The 14,555-nt window shown below is 38.7% G+C and overlaps 1 protein-coding gene across 2 annotated transcripts in view; it reads right to left on the bottom strand.

Annotated features, from left to right (window-relative positions):
* Window positions 1–1,704: 1,704 nt before the first annotated feature.
* Window positions 1,705–14,555, bottom strand: part of fndc1 (fibronectin type III domain containing 1) — a 50,592-nt gene continuing 37,741 nt past the window's right edge. For both annotated transcript variants that reach the window (XM_042504016.1, XM_042504017.1), the window contains 6 exons: window positions 11,636–11,744; window positions 6,570–6,649; window positions 6,231–6,260; window positions 4,494–4,655; window positions 4,276–4,398; window positions 1,705–2,502 (listed from right to left, as the gene is read on the bottom strand). In XM_042504016.1, the coding sequence (XP_042359950.1) occupies window positions 2,387–2,502; window positions 4,276–4,398; window positions 4,494–4,655; window positions 6,231–6,260; window positions 6,570–6,649; window positions 11,636–11,744 (620 nt within the window). In that variant the 3' untranslated portion in view covers window positions 1,705–2,386. The remainder of the gene's footprint in view (window positions 2,503–4,275; window positions 4,399–4,493; window positions 4,656–6,230; window positions 6,261–6,569; window positions 6,650–11,635; window positions 11,745–14,555) is intronic.

Genomic DNA, 14,555 nt, shown 5'->3' with positions numbered 1-14,555 from the left:
ACTATTTCAAACAGTGGTAGAGAAAATATTCAGAACCTTTACTTGGATAAGAGTACCAATTTCATAAAAAAGTTAACAAAATGATCCAAAGAGATAATGCTGTGGGTCGAACTGTAGTAGGAATAACACCCCTAGTCACGACAATGCAGTAAATTAAATGTGTTCATCAGTAACTGATCACCACAATCAGAACATGCTAGAGCATTGATGGTATAGTAAAATGAAATGTACGACCAAAGCATTAGAGTAGCCAGTAGCACAGTACAAAAGATGAAATTTGCAAATACCGTATGACCAATTTGCTTGATTTGGCACTGCTTAGATTACAGTAGCCACAGGGAGAGTAATCTATAGTATGAGCATTCTTAGCAAAATGTACTCTGAAATCTCCAAAGTAAAGTGGTGGAGTATGACTTAGCAGATTTGCTCAAGTAACTCAAGCACTGTATCCAAGTGCAAGTTTGAGGTATAACTTGTTTTTGAGAATATATTTATTTTATGCAACTTTACACTTGTACTTTTGACTCCACTACATTTACATTAAAGGAGCTGTATGCAACTTTCAGGGCATTTCTATGATTCAGAGTCTGAGCCGAGATTGTCTGCACTTGGCCCTCAAGTGCACCCTGCACCAGGATGGTGTTCGAATAAACAACAGAGAAGCTCAGATTACAACATACACAGAGGTAGCATGACTTCATTATCTGTTCACGACGCCATTACTCCACTATATGTTTACATAGCAAATAGTAGTTTGCCGCTATATTGATGCTTTGATTGTCATATACAGCAGATTTAATAAGTACTATTGCAAGATTAAGATTTGTAAACACAAAACATATAGTTACAGATTACACTACCTTATAATCAAACTATTAAACAACCTCCACCATGAACAACTAAAACAGCAAAATGATTTTCACATTCATTCATCAATAATGTAATCATAAACCAATAAAATAATATTTCACTACACTTCAATAACACTCACTGGACCCAGTTTTCTTCATTAGGAGTACTCTGGGTACTTAAAGCACATTAGTGGTAGTGGTAGAAGTGTAGTATTGTTACTTATACTTAAGTAAGGGTTCTGAATACATCCACCGCTGAGTAAAAGTACTACTTCTGCAGAAAATGGTTCCTTTGAGTCACATATTGTGAAGAACTAGTAAAGAAACTACTGTTGCCAGGTAAATGTAATGGAGTAGAAAATACAGTATTAAAGTATGAGTAATTAGTAGCATAAAATGGAAATACTCAAGTGTTGAATATGTGCTTTGCTTTAAATACTTAGTATTGAAATTAATTACTTTTTTAACGTTAGAAAAGGACTTGAGTAATGTACTTAGTTACTTTCCAGCACTGATTTCAAGCCAAATCTTATAACTAAAGGTATGTATTACAAAACTAATTTTTATGGGGCAGTGCGTTAATACTCTACACATGCCTGATGGTTCCCCACGTTAACTCACATGCTTAAAGCCAATGAACTGGTATTTCCTTCTCTTCGCTCACCTGCTTCTGTCCACAATATGTTGTTTTAGACATTTCGTCTGATTTTTAACAGTTGCTGTTCCAGCTGGCTCGACCAAACTCTCTCTGTTACTCAAATCTTCCATTAGGTTGATTAAGTAGATCTGGATTACGTGTGGAAGCTTTTGCTAGAAAAGAATGTGGCAGCGGGAGAATATGATATGATTCATGTTTTTGGATTGCTGTGGTTTCCATAACACCTTTATTCAATCTCTCACAATTCCTGAGCAAATATTTGGTCTTTTATTCTTTGTCCGTATACATACAAAACTTACACAGTAACTAAGTGAATTCTGGTGAATACCAAAAAGGTGTACAAACAAAAACAAAAACAGTATGATGGTTTAAGAACACAAATAAACAAACAAAAAGTAGCTCTCCGAAGCTGTTACATTATGAAATACAAATCTCACGATTGAAAATTAACAGACCTATACACATCTTAAGTGCCCATTCTTACAGTTTGCTTTGCAGCTTGTGCTTTGGTCCAATGTCACTGGTTTGACCGTGTGTGTGCATATTTGATGAGATAAATAACACTGGGTGACGACCTGTCTCTGGAATAGTTGGGAATAGGACACTTCAAGACAAGAGTTAAACTAAGCAAGAGCACACATGCTTCTTTTTTTCCCCTCATATACAGACTGCTTTATATAAAAAGTGCATTGTAATGATATACATTGAGTTGTTTAAAAAGTACTATATTCTCTTTCTGTGAAGCTGTGATAAATTCGTAGTGGTGTCGTTTCATTGTGGCAGGCAAAAGTCTGTTTTTAAGGGCAGGACCAGTGAAGGTCAGAGCCTGCAGCAGGATGCAGACGGGTTTCCCTCAGTAACAATGTCTCCTCCTGTGTTACCATTTCCCAGGGATGGGCACCCCGCATTCATACCAGCCCACGAATGGATGGGCTGTGCGTCGGCCAATGACTCCAAATGAAACTGGCTCCTGTCTGTAGGCACGATAAAATCCTGCAAAACAAATAAATGATAATGCTGTTTATAGTTGTTTGCAGAGGATTTGAATACAATAATAAATAAGCTTGTCTGGATACAATCACCATTTAGCACTTGTTAGCAGTTACTTAGTTAGTCTGGACCACTTAGGCCAAAGAAAACTTTATTTCTTTATGCAATATCATAATTGGCGGTATGCTCTGTTCTGGGTCTTCTCTGGTTTAACCTGAGCCCTGGTCCAATTGGGTAGAAGTCCTGTGTTTGACCCATCCACCACCCTGGCCAGCCTCTCTACATGGACTTTCTTTCTCTTTTTACTTAAGTTAGGCCAGCTATCTTCCTCCATCACTACATAACAATTATAGCGCCCAGATTTTTCACTAAATCACTGAGCTTTGTTAAAATGTGAAACAGTGTACTGTATTTGTGACCCCTTCAATGGGCTTGGCACTGACACCCCATTTCCACCAAATTAGATCTGGTTCTTTAATCGGTTCTGTTCAGGATTCCGGGAACATTGATGCTATGTAGTAAACCAGCCCGCATTTCCATCAGTTTTGAGCAGAACCATTGTAATCAAGGATTTGTCCTCAACGCAGGGTGCTGCACAATGCACAGCAGAAGTAGAAAAATTGCCTATTATGTTGTTTACCTGTGAGCTTTTGCTCTGTTATTACAGATATTTGTTTTTACCCCTTAAAAAAGAGCATGAACCAACTACTAATGAGACCACTGCGTGCTCTTTGCTTTTTGACAATTTCTCACTTAACTTCTTGTTTTCTCTCTGTCCAACCTGCAGAATATGACGCACCCACTGATGTTGTCACAGTTCACACTTCAGGTAAGAAAACCCTGCTATTTTTTGGTTACAGTTGGAAAAAAAACTTTTCAGATTTTGAACCAATTTATTTTTGGTGGAAATGCTCTGAATGGTTCAAAATTAGGTGTGGGAACCAGAACGGAAGCTGTTCCATGTTGGTGGGAAAGGGTTGTGAGGGCTACAAACAGGACAGTAAAGTCAGGACAAACAAGCTGATAAATTGTTTGTTTCAGGCTAGGTTTGTACCTGCAGACGTGTCCCTGGCATAAAGTTTGTGCACCAGAAAAAACAAGTGCAAAAAGTCCAGAAGTTTTTGCAACACTTGGGATTGCACCTCTAAATTTTTTAAACTAGGCGCCCCCCTAGCTTGTTAACTTTTTAAATTGACATGGAAGACTGGCTGAGCAGATATGCATTTAAATACATCTCTATAGCACCCACAGGGACAGTAAATTGCATTTTACAAGTTAAGGAAAATGACATTGTGAATTTTATCTGTTTCTGTGTTTGTGAACTTCTCTTGCATTAAAAAAGTGTGTGTTTAACAGTTTTCATAACACCTCCTACCTTCAACCAAATAAGCTCAGTAGGATAAAAAATTAGTCAACTAGCAATGAATGATGCTATCATTGTTGGATTAGTTATCCCACCAAGTTTCAGGCCATTTCATTATGTCCTGATATGACCCGAAACCAGTAACTGCTTGGAAGCTATGGCATCAATCTAAGACTTAATGGTATAATTAGGAAAATGGTCTGCAGTAATGAAAAGCATGTGAGATTTGGGCCAAAAAATGCAAAACCCTTGCAGGTCCTTTAACAAGTATTCATTTAAACACTACGTCTGTATTCTGCGCAGATAAGATCAATGAAGCTAAGATCAATGCAACTAAGAAGCCAGAGAGCATGGAAAAAAATGATAATAGGTTAGGTCTAAATATCAGGGCCACAAATGTGCAACTTGTTTACCTTGCGCTGAGGGCAGATGATTTGAAAGGTAGGCTGGACCTGTCCTCCCATCCCTGTAGGAGTCCACAAACTGGCAGTGGTCCTCTCCCTGGCCAAATGTATCTCCTATACTGTAAAATGGCTCTGTGGGGGGAAAAGGCAATGTATCATAATTAGGATTTTTTTTTTTTCTTCAAATGATTGTGCTGGTTTAAAATAGAGGTGAAGTCATATGCTACCTCTGAGACCGTCTCCCATGAAGATCTTGTATCGCAGAGAGTTACACAAAACGACTCCCACAAACTTCCTGTACCATGTCCGCTTGACATACTGGCTGCCCTTACAGCTGCTGTGGGCTGAGTTATACTTGAAGGAAAAGGGGATCCAGATTGGTTCTCCACCTGAGGATCAGGGGAGGAGATTCATCATGTTGTGGAAGTAAAATGTGCACCCAATGAATAAACATAATTCATACATAGAGGAAGGAAAGAGGATGAAGAGATTACAGTATATTTTGTTGTAAGGATGAAAAATAAAAATAATACTGATGTTGTATCAAACTTTATCAAAAACAGGTGTTACCCTTATGATTATATATTAAATAGTCAGGTCTTAAGGTTGCCAGAGTGCAGCTGAATTCAGTTTATATCTCGAAACCTAGAGAATAATTTATACTTGTGTTGGTTTATAATATATAACTGAATGGTTTGGGGCCAAAAAATGTTTTATCTGCCAATCCTTACTGAACCAAATCATTCCAGACCTTTCAGATTGTCTGGCACAGGTCTGCTCAGTGTCTCAAAACTAAACATGAAAAAACAGTGTTCAGTTTTTATGCTCCATATATCTGATTATATCTGATTTTTTATATCTGATTTAGGGTTATTGATTTATTCTTACAGTTATTCATGCAATGTGCGCCACTGAAATTTGTATTGACCTCTTTAATCTGTTGTATTCAATTTAGCTTCTCCTCTATTGTAGTTGACTCTTTTAAAAAGACAGTTCACCCCAAATCAAAAATACATATTTTTGTTCTTACCTGTAGTAAGAGTAAGAGTCAGTCTAGATTGTTTGGGTGTGAGTTGCTAAGGGTCGGAGATGTCTGCCACAGAGATATCTGCCTTCTTTCGAATATAACGAAACAAGATAGCTCTCAGTTTGTGTTGCTCAGAGTGCCAAAAAATATTTTTTAAAAAAATTTAAAAAGCAATGTCCCTTTACAGAAATCATGACCCTGTCTCTCAAGATAATCCACAAACCTTGTTGTGAGCAGTTTTATTTAGGGACTATTTTCTTTCTACTTGACTACACCCACCAACCATATCCTTCTAAAAGTGATTTGGTTGGCAAGTGTAGTTCAGCAGGAAGAAAATAGATCCTGCACAAAACTGCTCACAACATGTTCTGTGGATTATCTTGAGTTGCTGGCTCATGATTTCTGGACAGAGACATTGCTGTTGAATTTTTCTTTCTTTTTCTTTTTTTTTTTTTTGGTGCGTTTAGTACCGCAAGCGGAGTGCCATTTAGTTCCATTATATTAGAGAGAAGGCAGACACCTCTATGGCAGCTATCTCCAACACTCGGCAACTCGCACCAAAACAATCTAGATCAATAAACAGCGTTACAGGTAAGAGGAAAATATATAATATTGAATTGGGGGTGAACTGTCTCTTTCAATTCTATTCATGCATTTTCTTCTGTATTTCATCATAATTAAAGCCCTCTGAAAGAAAGGGAGAGAAAGTATATTGGCTTTTGTATTGTCCTGGCTCATTCAGAATGACTTGTGCCTGTACACAGTAGCAGTCAAAGGAGGGATACTGATGATTGAGGTGGAAATCCATACAGAATTGTTACTGGTTTGTCCTGTCACATTGTTTAACAGAATGGCTGCTTTCTCTTTAAAACCTGAGTGCAGCCTCAGTAGCTTGTTGACCTTAAATTAGAGACGTGCAGTCAGTGTATGAACTTACCAGGTGGTCTTTCGATGAGAAGAGGATCGTCTGAAAGAAAGAATGCGATCATTTCACAAGGGAGGAAATACACACAGTCAGCACCGCGGGTTTAATGCATTCACCTGATTCTGAGAATGAAAGACCCATAGTGCACATAATGCAGAGTCCATGTGTTAGTTGGCTTCTACTGTAAGAATGGTTTTATATTTAAATATCTTGCATTGCAATACAATGAACGTCACCATGACATTTTTGTTGCATACTGCAGAAGGTCTAAAACTACTCTGACAGAAGGTTGAACTATCATCAATGGGGCGACTCAAAGTTTATCTATGCAGGCGTTGACAGGATACACACCTGATTCTGTGACATAGGTGAGCGTATCGCTGATGGGTCCCAAACCAAACACATTCTTGGCCTGCACTTTGAAGTAGTACCTGATGAAAACAAACCACATAAGAAGGATTTAATGAGCTATTTAGTAGTTAAAGTGTCATTCTGCCAGCGTTGTTGTGACTGGGTGAAGGTGAGGACAGTGTTAATGACCATAGCAGATGACTGGGCATGCTTCAGTTGGGCTGATTTATGAGTAGTCTGTTTTATATTCGTATGAATCCAAAGTGAGCGCAGCACAATAAAATGGCTATTTGGCTCGTGTTGAAGGGAGAAGAGGGAGGGGCTGTGAGGGGAAAAAGAGACATCTAGACAAGGGGAGATTAACAGATAGGAGGATAGAGCATAAGAGTGAAAGACAGACAGAAGAAGGGATGTGGAAAAAGTAAAGCACAGGGATAGATATGCCAATATAGAAAAGATAAATAGAATGAGGTTAAAAGACAGAAAGACTCCTCGAAAGAGAAATTTCTCACATAGAGCTTTACAATGGCAGTGAGCTCACTTTGTCTCCGGGTGGTGGAGGAATTATAAAATCCCATCAGATTAAAAATCAACACCACCAGTGACAACTTTGACAAACTTTTCCACAGCAGATGTGTTTGTGCAAGTGTTCATTTCTGCAGTATTGTATGCATATGTGCTCCTTTTCACTCTGCAAGGTCACATACAGTGAGTTCACGGTCTGTCAATTCCAAGCCAAAAACTTTCACCACATACAGCCACGAGGCCTGGATCCAATCACTGCAGCCACGTGACAACAGTGACCAAAATATATATCACCAGCAGAAAGAGAAAGAAAGAGAGAGAGAGAAGCAAGGCAGCTGCAGTGCGATGATGTAATGAAAGAAGAAATTGGAGAAGATATTGGAGAACGTAGAAAAAAAACTCAATGTGAGTCAGAATATAAAAATGGAGAATAGACCACATAATCCTGCATTGAGCCAATTTAGCCATTTGAAACTCTCAATACAGAGATATGTCAGCTTCATTTTAGGGCGTCTCTCTACTTGTCCTCTCTTCAGATTAAAGTGCCAACTGCACATAAACTGTGGGCTAAATTCATTCTGGCCATTTTTATATCATAGCTCATAACAAATATGTTCAAACTACTACATACTATTTAAAAGGCCTTTAATGACACTTAAATACAGTATGTTTGAGAAGAAGTGGAAAATCAAGCATGGGGCATGAAGTTCAAGAGAGACCTAATTGCTGCAGAGGAAATAGGTGCAATGATGACTGTGGCGGCAACTAACAATTAATGTTTTTTTTAATATCAGTTTTCACAACTTTTTAAAAAAAACATTTTTGTCTATAAAACAACAAAGAACAGCAGAAATGCCCGTCACTATTTCCTGGAGCCCAAGGTGGCATCATTATTCTGATTCTCACAAATGATTTCAATTTGTAAGCAATTTTAAAAAATAGTTGTGGATTGAAGGGGTACTTCATCCCCAATACAAAACCATTTGTATATCAGTAACATGCCCTGTGTTACACTGAGCTCGGGAAGGAAACTTAGTTTCTCCTGCATGCCTCTGGTGGATGAAGTATCCAAAAACTGAGAAAATTCTTTATGAGTTGACAGCAAAATTGTTTGAAAACTGTAATAAAACAAAAGTTTACAAACTTTCACATACTTTTTGCAGTAAAATTCAGGTCTCATTTATGCAGTCGTATGCTCAGTAACAGACAGCCCTTCCCAAGGGAGAACTAAAGTGAAGGTGAAACTTAAATGTACTCTTCTTTATAGCCAGACTACATTGACAAAAACAGTGATTTTACCTCGCTGAACACAGGAGCTGCTGGTCTACCACTGCCTCGATTAGTTAGTTTGTTCGCGTTATTGTAGGTCTTTTGTCTGGCTTTTAAAAGAGCATAGATAAGTTTCACTTCTAGTGCAGTTTTAAGCAGTTTAGTGAAAATGCATGTGTTGGAAAGTAATGATCATACAACTGCATAAATGAGACTTGGATTACACTGCATGATTTGTGTGAGTTTTTTAAACATATTTTTGTTAAATGTAGTCGCCTATGACTTCATTTATTACAAATTTGATCTGTTTTTGGATTTTTTGTTCACGGCATGCAAGAAAAAAAAATCTAAACAAATTCAACATAACATGAGGTGAGGAATTCATATACAAATGGTAATTTGGGGGGAGGTTTAAAATTTCCTTTAAATAATGACAGGCATCTCTTTGATTCAAATTTTAAAATCATCCAATGGGATGAGATTTTCAAGTTTCAAGTCCTGCAAATCACTCCATGTTTATATGGGTGGAAAAACGTGTGGATTCAAGGAAATTCATCCACAAGTGAGTGTATGTAAATATGTGTGTTTTTAGTTCTATATTAGCTCTGTAGTTCTGGCAACCAGAAAGAGCCTGCAGCATGGGAAATACCAACAGTGTCACATAAACCATCCCAGGATCAAGCGTAACCATGGGAGGCACATACAACGTGGTTGCCAGGGAGGGAATCCCTCTTTGCAGACTGTTGGAAAACTTTACCCAATGCACGCAGCTCTGTAAGTGTTCAGCAGCAGGTGTTTGAGACACCTATCATAACACCTCAAGCTGATTCGTGCCTCTACTGTGCAAGAGGATACTTCTAATCCTCGATGAACTCACACATCTGAAAGTGTTTTTCCATCAGATTGTCATGTGACGTATAGCTTGATAGCAGTTTCACCTGTCTGTCATTTATACAGCTGTCGTCTGGTGCATGCATGTGCTTCATCGGGATACTTTTAGTGAATGGAAAAGGACAATTTGTTATCTACCTTGCATCATACGTATATCGACTAAATGATAAACAGATATTTGCCTATTCTAAACCTTAAAGGGAATTATCTAAGTTGGGATGTATGGGGTACTTATACATAGACAGTGTATCCATACAGCAGATATCTGTTGGCATGCTCCCAGTTTGGAGAAGCAGACTCGAATCTGACATGGAAGCTAAGCAATGTACTGCTGTGGAGGGGTCAACAACAAAACATATTTTCACTACCCAAAAACTCAATAACAGTTTAAGTGTATGCTATCTTTGGAGTATTTTCACCGCTTTACTTTAGTGTCAGACAATCAGTGTCAGAAAATTACGCTGTTATATCGCTCTCTTTAAAGCCAGGCTTTATTGAGAAGAACGGTGATTCAGCATTGCTGAACACAGAAGCTGCTGGTTTACCACTGCCTTGAACATTGAGTTTGTTTGTCTTATTGTGTGACTATGGTGTTTCATTTCATTTATTTTAATACACATTAATTAACATTTCTGTAAATGTGCCAGAGTTAGCCATCAGGCTAATTGTCAACTGTAGTCCTTTGACAAGATGTTTTAAAACCTGTAAAATGATAAAATTCACATAACAATGGCAGCAGGACACCATTAAGAAAACAACAGCTACAACAAACAGGAACTCCCAAGACGGAACACAAGCCATGCGAAGCAACAAGTAACAATAGAACAGTACAAAACAATAGCACAGAAACATCATGTAACATTTTAGCACGACATAGCCATGCACCCAACATAAGGCAACAACATATAGCTTTTTTATCACAAATAGCCATGCATGCAGCATGAAGCAACGGCACACAGCTAAGCATGACAAGCAGACATGCAGAGCAGTAATAGCAACAAGAACCAGCAATTGACAGAAGCAGAGATCAAATATGAGTCATAACGTAGACCTTACTAAAATGTTAAAAGATGCAGTTACGGGTCAACAATATGTTTGAAGGGGCTAGTTCAGATTCACCAAAGTCGCACAAAAATACAAGCCAACTAACTGATCAAAGCAGCGGCAGACCTGCAGCTCCAGTGTTGAGAAAGCCAAAATAACTGTTTTTGTCAGTGGAGTCTGGTGGCTTTGATGAGAGCAGAAATGGGGAACTGAAGCCGTTTAAGTTTTCCCTGTTGAAACAGGCTGTCTGACAGAAAGGTAAAGCGGTGAAAATACTCTCAATATAGTGTACACTTAAACTGACATTGGTTTCTTTGGGTGGGATTGTTTTGGGTGGCTAAAAGACGTTTTGTTGCTGACCCCTCCAAAGCAATGCATTGCTTAGTTTTAATGTCGCTCTCCAGCCTGATTCTCCAAACTGGGGCATGCCTACTGACATCAACTGTATGTAATACACCGACTATGGATAAGTGCCCCATACCCTCCCATTTCAGAAAATCCGAACTTTCCCTTTAAGTCCTGCATGCAATCGATCAAACAGTTAATCTGCTGAAAGGCTAGAGCAGAAACTTTTACTGCATAATTTAAACTTTCAAGCAAGAAATGCTTCATGCACAGTGGTAAACTGAGCAAGAAATACGTTTTTGGGCAGGAACTCTCCTTCCTCTCTTGGGTCCACACATTAAGAGCTGTTTCCATGCATTTATTTTGAAAACCGTAACCCGTGTCTTGTAAGACAGGGTTTTGGAAAAACGCTCTAACTGAAACAGACCGACTGTATCCGTGTGGAAGTGTCAGATCATGTGTGCTGTTTTTACGTTCCACTGAATTTTCCAAGATCTCGGCAGAGTTTTATGGCATGTCACATGTTGGTGCAGATTCAAATGTGTTTCCTAACATGCCTCCATTTAGCCAAACTGATTTGCTTCACTCTCTGAGGGTTTTTGGATCTCTTATACAAACATTACAGTATCAGTATCCAGCTCACGCTCTGCTCTGATTAGTGTCAGCCTGGTCTGGTATCACAATTGGAAACATATCACCACATAAACATGGAATAATATCAACAGACACATAAATGCACACAAACATCCAGACAAGATGCATGTTCTGTGTATTATGTGATGACAACATAATAATATAAACAGTCAGCCACAGCCAAGCACCTGCAGCAACCTACCATAAACATTACATGCAGGTCAGGAATCTTTGTTTGTAAAGTCGGGTTCTCTTTTTCTATGACTCCCATGTGTGAGATGATACTGTGAATCACTGTGTGTGCACTGTATGCATGCATACACAATGATATAAACACAAAGCAGGTGGTGACATGTTACCTAGAGTTGGGTTTGAGATTCTCCACAGGCAGGTGTGTCCCGCTTGAGGCTCTAGAGGACCATCTGTTGTTGAGGACATCGTCATAAGAAGCACTGTAGACCATGTAGCCTGCAGAGAGCAATATGGAATAAAAAGGCATTAATTGTCGGACAAAAGATAAAATTAAAATCACTGTAGTAGCTAGAGACGGAGACATTTTCTATGTTTATATCAATTTTTAGTGAAACTAGTAAGGCTCTGTATGTAACTTCTTTACAGCATTAATGTTTTTTTATTGGGGTTTGCACTGGCTGAATTTGAGTTACTACAGCGCCTAAAATCCAAGCTGTGTGTAAAAATTCATGGGTAGTATAAAGGCCCAATGATGTAGAGCAGTGCCAATTATCCAGGTGATTTTGATACCGTGAAAATAAATCTTTTTGGGCTTCATCTGCACTGAGCAGCTTTTACAGGAATGAACAGGGCCCCGCTGCAAATGCTGTATCCAGGTCTCCTAATACATCCATGGAGGTAACAGCTAGCCTGGCTCTGTCCAAATGTAACAAATCTCCCTGCTTTCTTTTGTGTTTTATTATCCTTGGACTTGCATCACCTATTATGATTATGCAGTATCAACATTTATTTTATGCTTTCAATTACTTTGTGAGAGTTGGTGGTCTCCTATATATGTACGTTTAACTCTGAAGAAAAACTGCCGCCCTGGCATTTCTTCTGCTGACTGTCCTCCAACCTGCGTGTCTGTTTTCTTCCACTTCTCAGTCACGCAGACTAATCCTTAGAATCCGGTAAGCAACCTCAGGTCACGTGGCTCTCGATCACTCACTTTAAAACTATGGAGACCAGCTCTGTCGCACATCAAACTACCAACTGTTTCTATTGGACTTTTGAGTCTGAGTTGCTATTTGTACTGGAGCCGCACCAGCACAGCTGGCTGCTGACAGGAGAGAAGGGAAATACTAGCAACTTCGTTTTTCTTCTTTTGGTTTTTCAATCCTTCTTCATTCTACATTGTTAAGCTGAGGTTTGATAGAGTGGTATGTAGACTTTTGCCTACTTTGTCTTTTCCTGTTTTAGGTATTAATGTTTTCAATGTTACACAAGGAGTTTGCCCTGTGAGCCAAATGCAACACTTAAAACGCTCAGTGAATAATGTACTTTTTTGGCCCTGAAACCTTCAAGCAAAAGTTCCTCAGTGCATCAGAGTAAACCAAACAAGAAGTTGGGTTCAGTTAAAAACTTTTGCCAGTGTCCCTCATCTCTCGAGTCCACTTGCTAACAGCTGTTTCCATCCACTTGTTTTGAAAGCCGTGACCCATAACTCGTAAGTTGTGCTTGTGCAAACACACCCTATAATAACTGAAACAGCACCTTGTGAGTGTATCTGCATGTGTGAACCATGGACACAATGGGCCCCTGGGCACAGACATTTATGGCCCCACCACCTCCACATAGGACTGGAGAACATACATGCAGACTTGGTGATAATATCGCCTCTTTTTTTAGGCGTTGTAATAATTTTGTTGTTGTAGTGATTTTGTGTCTTTTTGGTCATTTTTGTTCTGTTCGTAATAATTTGTGTCTTTTTTAGGTCGTTTTACCCCTTTTTGTAGTTACTTTGTGACTGCTTGTAGTCATTTGGTGTCTTTTGGTCAGTTTTGTGTCTCTTTGTAGTCATTTTGTGTCACTGGTATAATGTTGTGTTTTTCTTGTAGGTAGTTTTGTGTCTTTTGGTCATTTTGCTAATTTGAGATTGAGTTGAGTTATGCTGGGGTTTTTAGATAATTTTGTGTCTATTTTGGTCATTTGTTGTCTCTTTGTAGTCATTTTGTGTCTCTTTGTGATTGCCGTGCCCCTTTAGAAGTTATTTTGTGTGTCTTTGCAATTTCTATGTATCTCTATGTGGTCTTTTTCTGTTGCTGACACTTTGGGACACTTTGTTCAGTAATCTGTCCATCGTGTGAACTGTACCCACATGTGTGTGTATCAGATAATGTCTGCTGTATTGCTGTATATCTTGGCAATACTGAAATAGTTTATAAGGTAGTTCACCTTAAAAAAGTTAATACAAAGTTTAAAAGTTCTTTGAATTTTGTCCAATGTATCTTTCATATCAAACATACCGTCACAGAACACCAGCATTGCAGCACTTAAAAGAAATTAGTTCCTAGAATTCAGCATGATATGTGTGATAAAACAAATTCACAGTTAAGTGTTTGAAATAGGAGAAAGTAGTAATTGGGTGCAAAAATGTCCAGTCCAGTCGGTATGTGAGCAAAGAGGAAACACCAAGGAGGGCAGATGGAAAGAAACAGGGGAAGAAAACACCAGAAACAGTAAAGACCAAATATCTGTTTTACACATCAGTGGATGGACCAGCCCACAGCATGACCAGGAGCTTGTATTTTTCTGCCAAAGAAAATGCACTGCCTCTCAAAGCTGGCCAGACTGCTACCTCTGATAGTCCACCATGTCTCATACAGTTTGCTGTTATCTTCAATCTCTTCTCTGTCCCCTTTTACCCCATGTGTCCCTTTATAGGTCAAAAGAATTGTGGTTTTTCTTGGGAAACTCTGCAAGAGCTGAGAAGCTCACTTCCATGTGTACGACACAGTCTTTTTTATGATTTATTCACAATAAACTGATGGAACAAGTTCCTAAAGTCTGAGTCAGGAGGGATTTTGGTAACATGTTAAACTTAAACCACAACAGATGAAAGGCTGATGAAACAGAGACAGAAAAATCAGATATATGTGGACTGTAACGTTCTTCCGATTTATACATGAAACAAACATAAATGTCAAACATTACATTCTTTATAATCTGAAGCATCTTTTTCTGCAGTGGTTTATGGTACGCCACTTGAGAATTAGCCTCACCAACTATCAGTCTCCATGAATCACCTCCTAATATTTGAGTAAA

Source organism: Plectropomus leopardus, chromosome 16, assembly GCF_008729295.1.
Source record: "Plectropomus leopardus isolate mb chromosome 16, YSFRI_Pleo_2.0, whole genome shotgun sequence".
Taxonomy (NCBI): domain Eukaryota; kingdom Metazoa; phylum Chordata; class Actinopteri; order Perciformes; family Serranidae; genus Plectropomus; species Plectropomus leopardus.
This window is presented reverse-complemented; position numbering and strand designations above follow the sequence as displayed.